Raw genomic sequence first — 17,517 nt, forward strand, 5'->3', positions numbered from 1 at the left:
TAACGTAATAGGGAAAAATACCTTTTGTTCCTCTTTGTGTTTCCTCTCTTTTAAAACAAAGCCAACTACGGAGAAGACAACTAATTTACCTACAGTCACACCGAACTAGTGTTCGTACCATGCAGAAATTTAGTAAAAATCGAGTAAAATTATCAGACATCTTTACCTGTAACAATCTTTATTCCAGAAGGGAAACCGTGTTCATTACGGCGATTTTAAAAAACATTTAATTTCTTCTATACTTGGAAGGCCGGCCTCTTCCATCTCAAATCGAGAGAGAAATGGACAGCATATTCTTACAAGCGTTGACATCTTGCTGCCATAATGTCTTACAGGTGTTACAAACCAGGAAACTACAGCCTTTCAATTCAGACATTCTTGCAAGAGGATCGTTACTACAAGCATTGCAAACTTTTGAAGTCTTGTATTCATCAATTGTAACTGCGATTAGATCTCCAGCTGCTTCTCTTCTTTTTAACGCTCGCCAAAAGACACCAGTAACACTGCACCTGTTTCCCTTCAGCTTTATCGAGTCTTTGCCAAATATTCCCGCACCAAAGACTACAAGGGGCACTTTCTCTCTCTCCATTTGGAACTTTGCGGGCTTCCACTTTTGGCTTCTTTAAAACAACAATTAGATAAGACTTGATTGTCAAAGCTAAAATTGATTACACACCTGTTTTTGACAACTTGGCTCTTTTTTTCTTTTGAATTTGCCGTCAATTTTTTCTTCTTGCTTCTTTTTTTCTTCCTGTTTCTCTTCTTTCTTTTCTTATTATACTTGGTACCTCCATGAACAAGCATATTCACCGTTTCTTCTGCTGCTCTTTGTCTGCCCTGATACAAGTAGAAACGATCTTTTGCTGTTTTGTAATCGTAGAAAACAAATAAGGTGCCAACATGTGTAAGAATATAGTCAATATAGAGCAGGTTAGCAGCGCATTGTGATGTTTTTGGAGAGGGTATATTGGTTTCAATTTCTTTTATACCCTTTTCAACCTTAAGGTTTTCTAACTTTTTAAGATGCTTTGTTGATTTCGTCATGTCATAATATTCAGCCGTTGAACAACGTCTTATTTTGTGCTTGACTTTACCCAAACCAATTGCAGCAGTGAACACACTCTTTCTCCTAGGATCTAAAAACATGGGCTGGTAAGTTTGCTTTACTTCTTCCAAGTCAAAGCCTTCAAGCTTTAAATCAATGTTTGTTTTCGAAGAGGCATCTTTTGTCGTTCTCTTGTTGAACACAAAGTCAACCGAAAATCCATCAGACTTGATCGTGTTTGCAAATATTATTTTGTTGTTCTGATTCGGAAGCAAATCGTCAACACTATTCAAACAAACAGGAATTCAATCAGCAACGGGTTTAACAGTATTTTGGACTTGACAGACAATGACAGTAATAATAATAGCCAACGAAACCTCTTTACTGCAAACCAGTGGCTTGAGCTTAATCGCCTATGGAGAAAACAAATGAAGTGGAATGCAACTGACAAAGACATCCAGAAAAAATTGGTGTACACTACGCGCACGAGGAAATCCATGAGAAGGCTCATGACACGGGCGCTTATTCTCCTATACATGCGGCGTCACTGTACAAATTCACACTACTAAAGTATCTACCTAACCTAAGGCTGTCCTGTGAGATATCCTTTGAAATAAAATACGTATATACCATAATTACTCGTGATTGATCTTGGTTCTTTGTTGATCAAACTGACAATATAAAAACATTAAAATACAGCAATAACAACAATTTATCTTTTTCTTCTTAAAAGATAACTTCTTATCCTACATCAAGAAACATGAAAAGATGTTTTTTTCTGAATAAGTTTAATGTAACGCTATACATTGAAGCGTTTCGTTGACGACATCACAGGTGGTGCTTATAACATTAACCTTCTCGTGGATTTCCTCGTGCGCGTAGTGTACACCAAAAATTGAAAAACATTGAAAGCCTGTCAATGACCGATATAAAAACGGCTTATTGCGAATGATTGAAGTCTCAAATTATCTATCACGATACAACAAAGCTAGTCAGATCCACTTTGTAGTATCACCTGTCTGTAAACCCTAGCTTGGCCAGCAGCTTGCATTTAGGTTGTGCATGCGATTAGAATTATACTTGGAGCTTGTTCTGTAGGCTTGGTGAGAGAAAAAAAAAACAACCATTGCAATCAGATTACCGTTTTACAATGATTTTACGTAGTTTCAATTGTTTTTGCACATAGAAGTTTTATGTAAAATCATTGTATTAGGAAACAACTACTTTAATTATGATGGTTCTTTAAATGGCAAGGGCGTTTTCGGCTCTGCCTCATTGTAAACAGCTGGTCCAAGATGGAGCTGCTGATTGTCGGGCAATGTCGTTGAAGGGCTTGGGGCTAGCGGAAGGAATACATACTCTATCGTATACATTGAGCACAAGCAGCAGATCAGAAATGTCTATTATTAGCTTCGACAGGTTTTGCAATAAATCTGATATCTGGACTTTCGTGATTTCGTACATGACGTACAAGCCGCTTGTAGGCAAGGCCAAGACGTAGAAAGCGATGGTCCTACCAACGGCTTGCAGCCCAAGGATTCTCACCATGCTTTGTGAATCCAGCGCATTCTTGCAGAAAATAGCCACGAGTAAAAAGTCTTGGCACACTAGATACATATTTGCTTCTCCAAAGCCTAATGTCGTACTCCACTTGACGCCCTGCAACCTTGCAATACACAAATCAGGCCTTCAGGGTTCTTTCGTTCGTCCATCGTAAGAAGACGCTGTTGTATTCAACCTTTTATTTGAAAAAAAGCTATTAAGGTCACCAACAAAATAAATTCTTCATTAAAAAGAAAGGAGTATTATCAAAATAAGACGCGTAAGCGTTTTATAAAAGGAAGGAGCCTATAGCTGCTATTTGTATCTAACGTGGTCAATGTGATCATTTATGCTACTATTGTTGTCAATATTCTTCATCAGATGCGATAGAGGAACACAGAGTAGAGTGTATGCTATACTATAAGATTATCTCGCCAAGCACGTCAAACGGCTTGGTTGGGATCATTAAGCAAACCAAAAAGAAATAGATCAATGAAACGAGAGCGGGGTTCCATTTCATTAGTGTTCTCTGTTACGGGCAAACGACAAAATTTAGTTGTTTTTGTCAGCATGGTTGAATTTTTAGAGTTTTATGATTCCCTATGGCTCCAGTTTTAATGTACACAAAGTGAGATATGCTGTAACGCCTAATGCCCAATGGCCGCTCTAACAATATGACATTGTGCTGTTTGAAGTGAATTCGAAGTTTTTTGCGGTGTAGAAAATATCTTAATACATACAAAGCATTTGTTCACAATTACTACAAGTTGCTGTGTTTGCAAGTGCTTATATGCTTGTACATAATATTGACACTCCTGGATATCCTTTAATTAAGAACTCAATGATTCAAGTCTATTCTTTCTAATTATATTACATTCTTGACTTCCGTATAGATAAACACCCGCTTGTTTTTATTAAATACACAAAGGCACCTTCACTGTCCCTTCGATCATCCTGCATGATTACATTTCGCATATCAGGCTCTATTTACCCAAAGTTTTAATCTTGTCCCTGATCCGCATCTCAAGCTTTGCCTGTGCTAAACATTCCCGTCAAACTTTAATGGTTTCCTATTTTGGTCTACTGCATTTAATTGTTCTTCAAAGTCACATCAAGTTAAAAAGAAGCAATCTATAGGGTCATCTGCATGCAAAGGGGCTGAATAAATGGAAAAACAGAAGTCTAGCCTATCTGATCCCATCGAGCAACCAATACTACTAATGACGTCTTTTCTGTTTTTTCAGTTGCTCCCCTCAGTATCAACCTAAAGTCGCTCGTATCAATGATCCTCCCATTCATGATTGTACGCTCGAAAGACTCGCTAGTTACATAACTCATGTCAAGATATGCATCAATATTGATCGTTCCCGTTTTTTAAACGAAATTAGCAAAATCTGTTTCTTGTATTCTTTCATGACTAGACATACTTTCCAGCCTTTTTTGAATGCTCTCGACACCGATCAGCCCTTACCTGAATGTATGACGTATCTCAGTGCCTTTATACAACTCTTTGTGAGGTTTTTGGTGAGGTGTATACTCAGCTCCATGTTGAAACCAATCTTCTTTACTTATGCCAAGGTAAACGATCCACTACAAAATACACCGCCATCTTTCTCCGCCTTGATTCCCGGGCCCAGTGTGCCTTGGGTTTGTTAATAAAGCATTATCTTTAAATGATGTCAAGCCTCTCTATCTACAATTTTTTTCTACCTCTCCTGCGCCTTCATCAAAGAGTGGTATTTTACAATTCAAGTTCTATTGCAATGTGGTCAAATCAGTATTTCTATAGCTGCCATGAGTGATTCCGAAGCTATGTCAAACTTCATTTATATCAAATTTTCCAAATCCAATGGTCTACCCCTCTTCCAACACCCAGACAGTTGACAGTAGCGCCATTTTATTATGTGTGATCACGCATGGGTCGAGATTAAAACTTGCTGCTGGCGATCATTCGGAAACCATTTCTCTTGATGCTGTCTTTAGCTATCATTTCTGATATTCCCTGGCTAAGTACCCATAATCCCATCATTCGGTGGAAGCCTCGTAAAACCCTCTTCTCCTCGAAATTTTGCTCACTGCATTGTCTCACGAGCGCTCCTATTATAGACGCACTTCCTATCGACTCACAAGCTTCTATACCAAATCATTCTACACACGTTGATTTTATCTCCACTCCCACTCCTCAGGACACCAAGATTGCTAGTGCGGCCATATTCAACGAGCTTATCAATAAACAGTGAACAGGTGTACTCATTCAAGTGGTCAAACAATAGTCCAGGGTAGTTATGTCGATATTTGCGTAACTACTTTTCAACTCCCACTCAAAATACCTTGACTATATGGGATGCGTTTAGCGAAGAAAAAGTTACCCCATTACCCAAACACAAACAATGCTGATTACCATATACCCTCTTATTGAAGGTGCCTTATATGTCCATTGTCATAAGGTGAACTTTAAGCTTCTGACTACCTGCTTACAAGAAAATCTAACACCTGGATTTCACATGTCGGTTAACCAGCCCTGCTGCTGTCCTAATTATTTTCGTAAAGAAAGATGATTCGTTGCGTATTTGAGTTGACTACCGTGGTCTCAATAAATCCACAGTCAACGATCAGTACCCCCTTCCTTTGATCAATGAGCCTATGAATCGTCAAATTCGGTACTAAGCTCGACATTCGCAACGCTTATTACCGTATTCGTATCACTAAAGACGATGAATGGGAAAAACTGCATTCAGAACAAAATATGGCCTATTTGAATATACAAGAAGAACCCAAGTTGGTTCAACAACAACAAGCAGCATATTATAACGAATACCACAGACCAAACGTTTGTATATCAAGCTGGAGACTATGTTTACTTGTCTAACAAAAGCGTAAAGTCTCTTACGGCCATCTGTCAAGTTAGACTAAAAGAGACTCAGTCTTTTCAAAATTCTTGTAAAAGTTGGAGTTGTCCATTTATTTCTTTGATTTATGAATTAAGGCGTATTAGTCTGTTTATTTTTAATATAATTATTACTGTCATGTTTGATATCTTACGATTGAATTCATTATTATATTTGTTACTACTGCTGTCAAGTAGTAAATATAAGGAAGCTGAAAGTAGGTGGATCTGCAAAGATATCACACACAAATCTACCTGTGTGTCGGAACTACATGCAGCGGTCAAAGATTAGTCAAGTAAACAAAGCCATCTCCTGCTGAAATAAAAAGGCAGGGGGGAGACACAAATTTAATGCATTTGTTTTATTTATTAATGTGCGTGTGTGTATGTGTATTATTAATTAGCTTATTCAGATATGCTTTATCTTCTACAAGGTTCATTACTAACTTTAAGAAGTAGGGTATCTCCAACTTCACTAATAGCTTCTAAAGCTTTATCAAGGTCTTCCCTTGTATGAGCAGAGGATATACAGAAACGTGCACGAGAAGTAATGATGGGAGTAGCAGGATATCCAACAACAACAACAGCAATGCCTCGCTTCAAGAGCTCACGAGAAAATGCAGGAATCTTGGCGGGGTTGAACAAAAGTAAGGGGATCACAGGACTTCCTTGATCTCCGTAAACAATGAATCCCATCTCTCGTAAACGTTCAATAAAATAGAGTGAATTTTCTGCCAATTGCTTAATCTTTTTACGTCCAATGTCAGTACCATCCTCACCACTTTAGACAGGTTAGCGTATCTGCTTTATAATGAAATATTTTTAAGCTTACCATATAATTTTCATAGAGGTAATAACTTGTTGAGTGACAGGAACAGACATGGGCTCAGCGTAGTTATAAGCATGGTTACGCAAGCGTAAGTGATCAATAATAGCTTTATCTCCAGCAATGTAACCACCAGCGGCGCCAAACGATTTGGTGAAGGTACCCATTAAGATATCAACCTCTGCCGGATCAATACCATAGAAATCACAAACACCACCACCATTTTCACCTAGGGCACCAATAGAATGTGCTTCATCCACATACAAATAAAACTGTAATCAATTTAAAGTTAAAGGGCGGCTTGATATCTTTATGCCATTTTTTTTCTTTACCTTGAATTCCTTTTTTAGTTCAACCAATTCAGGAAGGTTAACAATTGTACCTTCCATTGAATATAAACCTTCGACAATGACTAAAATCTTTCTCCAAGGACGATGTGTACGAGGTTGACCTTGAGAGATACATTCGCGGAGTAATTCACGCAGGTCATCCATATTGTTATGTTTAAACACACGAACAGAAGCACCGGACAATCGGACACCGAAAACGATGGATGAGTGATTGAGTTCGTCAGAGATAACGAGACAGCCTTTACCAACAAGAGCAGGGATAGTGGTCGAATTGGTAGCAAAACCCATGCTGACACACATAGCATCCTCTTTTCCAACAAAGCGAGCAACCATGCGTTCCAATTCTTGAACGTGCTGTGTTGTACCTACTTCCGATCTGGGGCTGACTGCTGTAATACCGTGTTCCTTTGTGGCATGTTCGACAGCATCGGCACAAGGGCCGGTATTATCAGAGAATCCAAGGTAGTTGTAAGATGCAAAGTTGAGCGTTTCTGTTGCTGTGCCTGTCAATCTAAACGTTCTATTGAAATCAGAAGAGACTCGGTCGAGAAGTTTGACTGTACGAGAAGCAACGCCAGTGATGGGGCGATTGAAACAATCACTATATACAAAATAAGCATAACCCCTCTCTTAGGAATAATGTGTCATTTTTACCGAATACGAATATAAAGCCGTCTGGTATAAAAGGAATCAAAATCGGAAACAAGAGGAGCATAGCCCTATAAAGAGAGAAAAGATAAGTAAACGTGAACAAGGCGGAAAATTATGGTCGTACTTGGTTCATTCTCAAGTGAGAATAGTCTTCAGGCTTGAACAGTTTACCAAGAATATCTCTCAAGTGGCCAAAAAGAATCAAGACAAAGTAGTTCAAGTAAGTACAGACAAGAACATAAAGAGGAGCTGCTTCCATTTTATGTTCCAAGTCATCGTACTTCATCTTGGGCTTACGAGGTGGCTGCCACCTTTCAGTTTTGGTAATGACTGAAGTTGCTTCCGAGAGTGTTGTATTCACAAAGCTGGGTGCATACGAGTGATCAGAAGAGGACTTGGGTGGCTTCAAGTTTATACTTGGTATACTGATAGTGTGAGCTCTCTTGCCTTTCCCCATACTGGCTTGATAAAAAAAAAAAAAAGAAAAAAAATATTAAAAAAGTCTCTTTTTAAGAGATTTTATTGTTGTTGTTTCTATAGTAACATTCAATTTCCGCCTCCAAAATAGAGATTAATAAGACATGAATGGTTTATCCGCACCCAAGAAAAGCTTATTGGTTCAATGTCTTATTAACAAGGTCTGTTACTTTTTCATATAGCTCCATATCCAACATATCAACGTTTCGAAGAATTCTTCCATTGATTCGAAGGATGCCGAATGTAGGCTTTTATATTTGTATGTTAGTTTTTAAGAGCTCTTTAAGGTTTTTTTTTACCTCTTCAAGGATTTCGCCGATGCATTGCACCAAATGTCCATTTAAAGAAATGTCTGCCTGGTAGTCCATGCGTACTTCGACCTCAATACCTTCATAGCTGAGAATACCTGTAAAACCTTCCTGTACTTCCCAACTTTATAATTTGCTTAGCATGAGTTACATTATGATAACAGTGGCTACATTACATTCCTGTTATTCTGACTGTATCCCCCTTTCGACATTTATGTAAATCTCTTAACAAGACTAACTTTCCTGAAGGAATGTCAGTCATGTTGGAATGAGGTTGTCAAGTCACAAAAGAGAGAGAGATTAAAAAAAAATTGAAAGTAGCTAATGACAATGACTTTAGGTGTTTCTTAAATAACGCTCTCAACGCCCTTATTTTCTTTAGCAAAATACAATGAATTTCTACTAGCCAAATGACACCATTTATTTAGATTTGACAATAGTATAGTAAAGACATGTTTGTTTGTTATTAAATACCTAGCAGCCAATTTGCCACATTTGCGCCAACGACTACTCTCACAACATCAGTGTCACTTTTTATTTGGTAAAAAGGAAATAAAGCCAAGATAAAGGTTTTTTTATAATCCTGTGTGTTTTCCTTTTTTTTTTGCTGCGTTTATAAATCCTTTATTCTGATGTATGATCTTTGGGTCAATTCACTAAAGGCACACTTTATGTATCTCATAAACGTTATTGGCTTAAAGATTTCATGCTAAAATTACTATCATTATTCCATTTTGGAAATTTAGGATTTCAGCCTGAATAACAAGTGGTAAGTATCTCATGTATTTAGCCACAATTGCTTAAGGGATTCATACTTGGCGTAAAAGTTAAACCCTAGAGGACCGATTGTTTTGCATTGATTTTTAAAGGCGCCTGAAATAATTGCCAACAATGCGCATATCTCAAGGATGTATATACAATGCCCCTCTCTCCTTTGTGTATACTTTTTCTGTGTAGCATTTACAAGCAAAGCAGCAAGACGTTTCGGCGTAGGTAAATTTGTTAAAAGTTTAATAGAACATATCAGAAGATATAATCATAAAGGATATGAATATTATCACAAGCAAAGCCAACATACATGATGGACATTAATATCCATCAACTAAACGTGACACAAAGTACACAAGCGTGTTTAAAGAGCGCGTGACTTTAGAATTTATATTCGAGAATATGGAATAAAAGATGGGGTTTAATATTGATGCTTATATGGAGCATGAAAAACGCTTTTTCATGAGCCTTTTATTATACTTGTGATATAAAGAAGGCATGTATAGTTATATAGCACTTGTCACGTTTGAGAGCGAAGCTATAAAATCAATCGTATTCTGAACAGTTTACCAGAGTAGAAAAATGTCACGAAATACTCAACAAATTGTAATAGTAATGACGTGTATTTATGCTTGTATACGTTCTCAACATGTACTCAAAGATTCAATAAAAAGTAGCCTTGGTCATCAATGACTCTCCTCCTTTAGTGAAAAATGCATTTTGTTGCTTTTATTATCTTAATTGTCACGACTCACCCTCATACTTTTGAAATTACCCACGGGCTGATTAAACATTCAACGCGCGGATATCTTTATACTTTTGGGAACAGTTATTGCTTGCAGAAAAGTAACTTTTCATTAAACATGTGAGTCTCTTTTTATAATCCTTTAGTCCAATCAGTTCCTTCTTTGTTTGCATTGTTTATGTCTTTTATACAAGTTTGCATGGTCATAAAAACATAACATTTCTTACATGTAAAGAATAGATACTAGAATAGACTAGAATAGATGATCTAAAATAGTTAACATTTAGAGAACAAAGCACAAGCTGTAAAAAGTGGGCTGATTTAGGACCATCTATGACTCTACTGTTACTACAATTACTATTGCATGGTTCTTACAACCATGACTGCTATGACCAAGTGACAAAGATGATCCGAGAGTGATACTAATGTAACAAGAAAAAGAGCTGTTGTGGTTCATGACATCAAATTGACTCGGCTGAGTGGAGTGTTGTTATCAATTATTCTCATTGAGTTGAGCATCTTGTCATAGATTAAATAGATTATGCGTATGCCTTTTCACATCTGCAATGTCTCTCAATTAAGGTAAATATAACTTGTTTAGCTTAAATAAGAGACCGTGATGACCTTGAATTGAACAGGTTTCTCGAAAAAAAAAAGTAACCCTTTAAATCGTTTTAAAAAGAAATTTCCCGATTCTATGTCCGTGCTCCCCGATGGGAGAGAAGGGAAAAAGATAGAAGAAGAGGGTCTAGTTCTCTTTTATTTGTATATATTTGTTGATAAAATGCATAAGAATAATATATAAATTTTTTTAAGCTTGATTAGAACTTGCTCAGATGACAGAGTTTAAATTCTAGAAAAAGTCCTTCATTAACGTATCTCTTTATTTCTCTTTTGACAGCTATACTTTCTCGATCTAGTATCACAAACATTTTATAAAATGAAAGCCATGGTAATAATGATCCACTCGGTAACAGATCAAAAGGATTATGAGTGTAACTTTTTTTTATTATTTGACATGGAAGGAGAGTAACATATGATCAAATGAGAAAAGTCCGTTTATTATCATAATTTGACAAATGCTGCTCTTATGTTTAAAAAAGTTGTCAGCAGGTCATTGATAAGGGTTATTAAGACATTAGGCTGTTTAAGGAGTTATTTTATTTCTTTTTTTTTTTCTCTTTTTTTTATTCTTTTTTCTTTTATTATTATTATTTTTAATATGTCTTTAAAGAACCATATTCTCTCTTTAAATATCCAATTAAATCCAAAAACAATTGATAAAGATCAAATAAGTGATGTATGGGCAGGTAACCCGTAGCAAAAGAAGATCACAAAGTGTAGAGAGAGACTCATTCATTATAGCTTTAAATAAATGTAAACGATTTATAGAAAATGGTCAAAGACTAGAATACATGTCCTGGAGACTGTGGCAACAAAAAACCCTTCATCATTCAACATCATCACCTGCCATTACTCATGACGCATTTTGCCACGAGGTTTCACAACATGACGGGCCCATAAAGACCCAGGATGATGATCAGGTGAATAAAATAGAACAAGAGACGATCATCAACAATAATAAAAGGATTATTATTATTGATGAAGATGAAGATGAAGATGAAGATGAGGATTACTTTTATAGCGATGAAGAAGAAGAGGAAATTCAATATGAATTTATTAAAATGAAGCCTAGACCACCTACATCGCAAAGATCACTACTATCAGATTTATTACAGAGAGAATCAAATAATAGTTCACCTCCTTCACTTTCTAATTCATCTACATCTTCAAGTCATAGTTTTGATACACTTCATTCTAATAATAATAATAATAATAATAACACGCCTGCATATAATCATCATCTTCATTTAATATCAACAAAAGATCAAGACATTCATTGGAAAGATGAACCATTTCACGATTGTTGGTAATTCTTTATTACAATAAAGCTTTCATAAACAATTTTACCATCCTTGCCAACCTTCTAAATTAGCTTCAAATAATTCATCTTCACCTCCTTCGACAATTTGACAAATAGGAGTAAATGATGAACGATTTGTTGATTTAACATAGTCTTGTGCATATTGTAACCCATGGCGACGTTCCTTACGACTCGCTTGTTTGCCAATCCATGTATAGACTTGATGACCAACGTCAAATATAAAGACATGCTCGCTCTCAAACATGTCTTTACTAATATTGTCTTCTGCGACTAATTCAAACTTCAATTGGCCAAAACCAAATGATCCAGAACTTGATAGTTTAAATAATCTCTTTTGTGGTACAACTTGTTCTTGTTCTTCTTCCTCTTCTTCATCTCGAATAGGTCCTTCCGAACCAAGTGCTTCAAAGAACTCTCTGGAATGGCTACCTGAGTCTTGTTCTATATATTATATTCAGTTGCCATGGCTTTGTGGTTACCATAGTGACTTACCAACAATCACCATCTCTCCTTTTCCATCTCGTTCAGAAATCAACTGAGAAATAAATTCAGCTGCCTTTGCTCGCTCAATACCATTGGCTTTGTTTCCTTGCCATTGATAAACCACATTGCCTGTGTCAAGCACATAAACAGCACCTGACCAAAGGCTTTCATAACTCAATGGGCATTCCGAAATGATCACTGCATTATTTCTACGACTGCCCTCCAAACTCTTGGGCCTATGTACTTGTAATAAACGCGTTTGGAATTCCTCTTCCTCGACATGATTGAATCCACTTGCAAATCCTCCTTGAAGATACGTGATGCGTTTAAAGTAACTCTGGAATAAACTTGACTCTTTACGTTGAATTTCTCGATGTTGACAAGCTAACGAGTCAAGGACTAAAAAGAAGAAAAGTTAAAACAGTTTATGATATCTATATTTGCTATTACAATCATCTAATTCGACTGTCTTGTAAGCAGCTGTTCCTGCTTCATCTTGAGTTGTTTCTAATCCAAGCCAAAAATGAATGTGGTGTACAAGACCATCTGAGTTTTCTTTTTTAATAGACTATTTTCCGTCATAAGCGACTCTTTGATCATTTCCGTTTTACCTTTTTACCTTCAAGACAATATAACTGTCGCCTTTTGACAATAAAATAAAAAAAATAAAAAAAAATTAAAAACCCTTCATTTGATATGATTCACTTATTACCTTGGTAGAATTTGCCATATTGATTTTCAGGTACTGACACAAGGCCAAAGTTTTGTACTCTCCATATCCACATGCCACTTGATTCATTTCAGTCTTACAGTCTTTTTTGTTTATATATATTGTTTACCTCTCGTGTCCAATAGGTGACCCTTCATAGTTCCATGCTGTTTCAAGCTCACCCTCCTCTTTGCGGTGCTGTCGTTCAAGTTCTGACCCAAAATTGGTCAAATTAGTATCTGCTAAATCTATTATTCAAGAAACATCAGCTGGGTCCTATAGACAACATCTTTAGCTTTCTTACTCCAGGTTGAGTTTTTGAGCATCTTTTTGTTATAAAGAAAGAAAGAAGAAATAGAAAAAGGCGCGAAAATTAAAAAGAAAGCTTAATTCAGTGTTACACATATTGCCATCTGCGTTATTCCGGCCGTAGAAGGGGAGGAACTACGTGATCAAAAAAAGGATGTTTCGAGTTTTTTGAATCTTGGCGGCGTAAATAAAACGATCAGAACATCAAAAAGCATGTTGGATGAATGGCCCTTCAAGATAAGCTTGTGTCGGTCCTAATGGAATATGCTTTTTTTTTTGTTCCCAATCATGCAGTAAAAGCGGATACTCAGCAGTGGGTTAGAAAAAAGATCTATAAACCATTATAATTTATTTCTGCATCGAACGGTATTTTTTCTCTAAGTTTTCTATTGCATCATAAAACCTCTGAGTGATCTGGATTCGTGCTTCCTCTCTTGTCAGTTCATTTCGTTTCCAAGCATCCAATATATCACGATACTCCACAGGTTCTCCAAAGACCAAGACGATAGATTGATTGAAATGCACAGCTGGATCATACAGTGGTTTCGTTTTCTCCATACCTTCATGCCAGATGGGTATAACGATCGGTTCATGATTCATGTCCATGACGATACGGCCGATACCCCATTTGAACCGAATCATCTTGGCTGTTTGGTTTACTTTGGCTTCAGGATATATGTGTACCCATCCACCCTGGTTCAAGGCATGAATGGCATAATCCACACCTGGCTGATAGATTCCGCCTCCTCTAATGGTCGGTATTGTCTGTCCAAACGCAAAAAAATAGGATCTAAAGCTATAAAGGAAGAGAGAGTATTGGTAGCTGTTAACATAAATTATTTTCATGATTTTTACACTGAAGTATAACAGATGTCTGCTGCACCCAGAGTCCAGCGCATTTTGTCAATTGAAAATAATGTCTTGGTCGGTAACACGCCCCATAAACAAGGATCATCCAAAGTACTTTTATGGTTAGCCACTATAGTCATTTGCTTTTAGTTGCGTTTTCTTTCTGTTTTCTCATTCTGCTTGACATTTTACCTGTAATCACACCACGCGTTCTATAAGGATCGTTCAGAATGGAAAGAAAAGAATCAAGTCCATAGACTGTAGTATTGTTGGCCTTCATGAACCCTTTGGCTAAAAGGCCAGTTGTGCCAATAACCAATGTACTAAGCATATTCCAGATCACACCATCAGTGACAGGCTGAGGCACAGTAAATCGCTCAGCGATGCGTGAAGGTATGGTCTCCCACAAGAAAGGTGGTGGTACGTATGGTATTGTGGGTACCTTGTAAGTCTTATTTTTATAGTAATAATAGCTTCCTCCCAGAAGTAAACTAGAAGATAGGCCCCAGCGTAAGAATCGCCTTTTCATGACATTGTCTTTGAAAAAGACGGCTGCAAATTATAGGGGCTGCATTTTTCAGTCGGCGTTTTTATTGTTCTTTTTATGTTATGAGGGTAGAAATTTCTTTCTCTCTCTCTTGTCTCATGCACACAAGAACAGTTTATTATTTACTAGAGCGCCCATTTTGTGGCTCATTGTCTATCTACACTGTATATTTACCGCTGAGAAAAGATACTTTTAATTAAAGCCAATCACGTCCCATACTGGGCCTATCTCCTTCATCACCAATAATTGTATCACCCATCAATTCATCATGACGCATATATTCTTTTCGTTCGTTCCCCAAGTCCGTCTCATCCAGTTCAATTTCGACATTTTCATGAGTCTCCTCTTCTTTTCTTTCGTTTCCCCAATACGTTTCATCCAGTTCGATATCTACCTCGTCTCGACTGTTCTTCAAACTTTCTGCCATTTGGAACACATCAAAACCACCACCTAGGAAGGGATCAACATCTTTAAAGGGTGTGGCTGCATTCGTTCGAAGCGATATATCTAGCAATTCCTGTATGAGCTCCGTATTGTCTGTGGCGTCACGAAGCGCCTGATGATACTCCTGGATTGCTTTGGCAGTGCACCCCTTGAGCTGATAGATCATACCTACAGTCGCTCGTGCGTCTGTATTCTTTGGATTTCGGTTTAGTGCGTTTTCAAAGCAGGTCAATGATCTATCGTAATTGCGCAAACTATTACGAAATGAGTATGTTATTTGCGTCACTTTTATTCACTTACGGTTCATGACGATACACATGACCTAGATTGCACCAGATCTTCTCCCAAAGTATGCGTTTTCGGCACTGTTGACTCTTAGCAAGCTTCAGCGCTGTATGTGAATAATCTCGTGCTTGAATATATCTACCACGAAGAGGTATGTCAAGAAAATTTGATGAGTATATCCAATTTTAGTACTTACAATCCTTTTTTATAATAATAGACAGCTACTTCATTATACAGAAACGGGTCGGTGTTGTTTTTTGCAAGACATTTCGTAAAGTATTCAATGGCGGCTTCCATATTGTTTTGTTCCATGTATTCCATTGCGATATGCATTAAGGGTATATAAGATCTAAGCATGTCATCAGTTCATATGCCTTTATGGGCCATTTAACTCCCCAATTACCCTGGTATGTGCCGGATACATGTCATATATGCGCTAATAGCCTGTTCATGGTCTTTTTCAGCAGAAAATGATTGAGCATAGCCTAACCAAGAGTGCTCTGCAAATTGATTGAGATTGATGGCTTTGCTATGATAGAGGGTTACTAAAACTCATAGACATATGTGTGTGTGGTATTGAAGGTGCTTACGTAAAGAATCGCCTAGCTTCTTGATTCTTTTTAATGTACAGATAGTATAGCCCTATGGCATGATAGGCAATGTCTTCGTGCTGTGACTTATCGGCAAGTTCATGTGCATATTCATACAGTTCTACCTTCATATCCAACTCAAATAAACATGCAAGGAGCATAGGCGTTGATTCTTTGAAATAGGGGTCTTGTGTTCTGATCTTTTTACACACACTTAAACAATCTTCATATCGTCCTTCAGAGAAATAACGTTCAGCGGTACTTAGTTGGACATCTAAACTGTTGGACAGGTTCCCTGACTCTGGATCCATGTATCTGTCGCTTAGAATGTTCTTTTTTAGTTTAAGGCCGTATAAATATCGAAAGTATTCTGCATCAGGTCCACAGTGGTCATCGAAAGGAAGCGTCATCACAAATTCCCACTCTGTAAATCAAGGTTAGATATAAATAGGTCTTCATCTAAGGCAAGTCTACCTGCATGCTCTCCCATCATGTTGTATTTCACAAGTGCTTCTAGTGCATCATAACATTTTAGATCTATTAATAATGCTTCTTTAAAACATTCCCTTGCATTGTCAATGTCTTTCAATAGCATATACGCCTTTCCTCGCACATAACACATTACGGATTCCAACTTTATACAACCCTCCGATTCGTCCTCTTCTGCATGGCCTGAATAATTGTCTGTTTATGTTTACATCATTTTCATAAATTTCCCTTTTACCTTTTGATATATCCTTTCTTCTTCCTTTTACCGTACCTTTTCCTGAAAACGGATTTTTCTTTCCAAGGTAGTCCAAAACGTCTCTCGCATTTCCTAGAGCCAGCTAAACACACTGAGAGTCAGCATATGCTTTTGCTTATTTAGATGAATCTTACCGAGCATAGGGCTGCCAGATATCTTGCTTTGACACTTTTATTTATCGTCTGTTTTTTATTTAGAGTATCTAATGCTCGTTCATATTGCTGTACTTGATAATAGCAAAGAGCAAGCTGGTATATATCATTCAATGAATCTATAGAATGTTTTAATACAAAGACATATCTATAGTTAACACAAGCTTTTTACCTGTCGTAACCATCAATTTTTCTCCAATAAAGCAAGCTGTTCCTGGTAAATGGTAACTCAGAGCGTCCTGCCTAATGTTTCTCAATCGTTCCTGTGCTGTTTCTGGAGGTGGAACATCAGGTAAGATGCTGAATTGATCATGTTGTGTAGATGAACTGACAGAAGGAAAGTGATCATCAAAGAAAGGACTGCTGATAAGTTCGTATCCTCCCATGCGAAATGCTGCTGGAGAGGAGTCAGGATCAACATCGCCTGGTGTGGTTGAATGAGCTGCAGTGGTGGTAGGCCTTGGTGGTGTTTGGTACGGATTGTGTCGTATTGGTGTACGCGATCTACGATGCATTTTTATGTAAAAAATGGAGAAAATCAATTTCAGCTTGTATACTTTTTTTTTTTGTTCCAAATGCTTGGCTTTGAAGCTGAACAATATCAGCCATGTCTTGTTCGCAATGGCGCGTTTATCTTTATTCAAAAGATATATCGAATTTAATGATCGGTCTAACAGTGTTTGCAAACGAAAAGATGAAGTCTCTATCTTAGTCTAGACCATGTTGCCCAAAAAGTCAAGAGATGCTTGGACATTGTTCCTAACACCTGGTAATACCCTTAGCTGTGATATATAGTTGATAAGGTTGTAAGTTTTGCCTGGGTTAAAGGATACTCAGAAGAGAAGCAAATAGTTTACGCG

At 37.3% G+C, this 17,517-nt stretch overlaps 7 protein-coding genes across 7 annotated transcripts; 2 read left to right on the forward strand and 5 right to left on the reverse strand.

The window, feature by feature from the left end:
- The first annotated feature begins 141 nt into the window (after window positions 1-141).
- On the forward strand, window positions 142-696 carry RHIMIDRAFT_56035 (uncharacterized protein). The gene has a single exon (XM_023615410.1). It carries the CDS (start codon window positions 282-284, stop codon window positions 624-626), a length of 345 nt encoding a protein of 114 aa, XP_023469727.1. The 5' UTR covers window positions 142-281; the 3' UTR covers window positions 627-696.
- Window positions 697-2,261: 1,565 nt separating this feature from the next.
- Window positions 2,262-2,828, reverse strand: RHIMIDRAFT_56068 (uncharacterized protein). Its single transcript, XM_023615411.1, has one exon. The coding sequence runs from the start codon at window positions 2,660-2,662 to the stop codon at window positions 2,318-2,320; it is 345 nt and encodes a 114-aa protein (XP_023469728.1). The 5' UTR covers window positions 2,663-2,828; the 3' UTR covers window positions 2,262-2,317.
- Window positions 2,829-5,894: 3,066 nt separating this feature from the next.
- Window positions 5,895-7,560, reverse strand: RHIMIDRAFT_197682 (PLP-dependent transferase; the record flags this gene model as incomplete). Its single annotated transcript, XM_023606219.1, has 5 exons — window positions 5,895-6,255; window positions 6,307-6,572; window positions 6,633-7,251; window positions 7,305-7,369; window positions 7,426-7,560. The coding sequence occupies 5 exons, from the start codon at window positions 7,558-7,560 to the stop codon at window positions 5,895-5,897; spliced, it is 1,446 nt and encodes a 481-aa protein (XP_023469729.1).
- A 3,220-nt stretch (window positions 7,561-10,780) lies between these two features.
- RHIMIDRAFT_56122 (uncharacterized protein) lies at window positions 10,781-11,696 on the forward strand. The gene is made up of 3 exons (XM_023615412.1): window positions 10,781-10,909; window positions 10,992-11,529; window positions 11,596-11,696. The coding sequence occupies exons 1-3, from the start codon at window positions 10,822-10,824 to the stop codon at window positions 11,603-11,605; spliced, it is 636 nt and encodes a 211-aa protein (XP_023469730.1). The 5' UTR covers window positions 10,781-10,821; the 3' UTR covers window positions 11,606-11,696.
- Window positions 11,567-12,988, reverse strand: RHIMIDRAFT_197761 (actin depolymerizing protein; the record flags this gene model as incomplete). The annotated part of the gene is made up of 6 exons (XM_023606228.1): window positions 11,567-11,985; window positions 12,037-12,426; window positions 12,478-12,595; window positions 12,647-12,669; window positions 12,740-12,816; window positions 12,867-12,988. Coding segments are annotated over 6 exons (1,149 nt in total), but the record flags the coding sequence as incomplete, so codon positions are not given.
- A 405-nt stretch (window positions 12,989-13,393) lies between these two features.
- On the reverse strand, window positions 13,394-14,034 carry RHIMIDRAFT_198047 (Tafazzin; the record flags this gene model as incomplete). Its single annotated transcript, XM_023606248.1, has 2 exons — window positions 13,394-13,841; window positions 13,901-14,034. 2 exons carry the CDS (start codon window positions 14,032-14,034, stop codon window positions 13,394-13,396), a joined length of 582 nt encoding a protein of 193 aa, XP_023469732.1.
- A 603-nt stretch (window positions 14,035-14,637) lies between these two features.
- Window positions 14,638-17,172, reverse strand: RHIMIDRAFT_233629 (TPR-like protein; the record flags this gene model as incomplete). The annotated part of the gene is made up of 9 exons (XM_023607998.1): window positions 14,638-15,139; window positions 15,186-15,308; window positions 15,367-15,519; window positions 15,574-15,699; window positions 15,761-16,184; window positions 16,235-16,432; window positions 16,485-16,587; window positions 16,640-16,776; window positions 16,830-17,172. The coding sequence occupies 9 exons, from the start codon at window positions 17,170-17,172 to the stop codon at window positions 14,638-14,640; spliced, it is 2,109 nt and encodes a 702-aa protein (XP_023469733.1).
- Window positions 17,173-17,517: the final 345 nt, after the last annotated feature.

Source organism: Rhizopus microsporus (genome assembly GCF_002708625.1).
Source record: "Rhizopus microsporus ATCC 52813 unplaced genomic scaffold scaffold_2, whole genome shotgun sequence".
In the NCBI taxonomy this organism is placed as follows: Eukaryota; Fungi; Mucoromycota; class Mucoromycetes; order Mucorales; family Rhizopodaceae; genus Rhizopus; species Rhizopus microsporus.

What these genes read in the sequence shown, in the direction of transcription:
- RHIMIDRAFT_56068 (XM_023615411.1), bottom strand. Translation starts at nt 2,662, where the DNA reads ATGTATCTAGTGTGCCAAGACTTTTTACTCGTGGCTATTTTCTGCAAG.
- RHIMIDRAFT_56122 (XM_023615412.1), top strand. Translation starts at nt 10,822, where the DNA reads ATGTCTTTAAAGAACCATATTCTCTCTTTAAATATCCAATTAAATCCA. An exon ending in AATAAGTGATGTATGGGCAG is followed by an intron (nt 10,910 to 10,991) that starts GTAACCCGTAGC and finishes AACGATTTATAG; the next exon opens with AAAATGGTCAAAGACTAGAA.
- RHIMIDRAFT_56035 (XM_023615410.1), top strand. Translation starts at nt 282, where the DNA reads ATGGACAGCATATTCTTACAAGCGTTGACATCTTGCTGCCATAATGTC.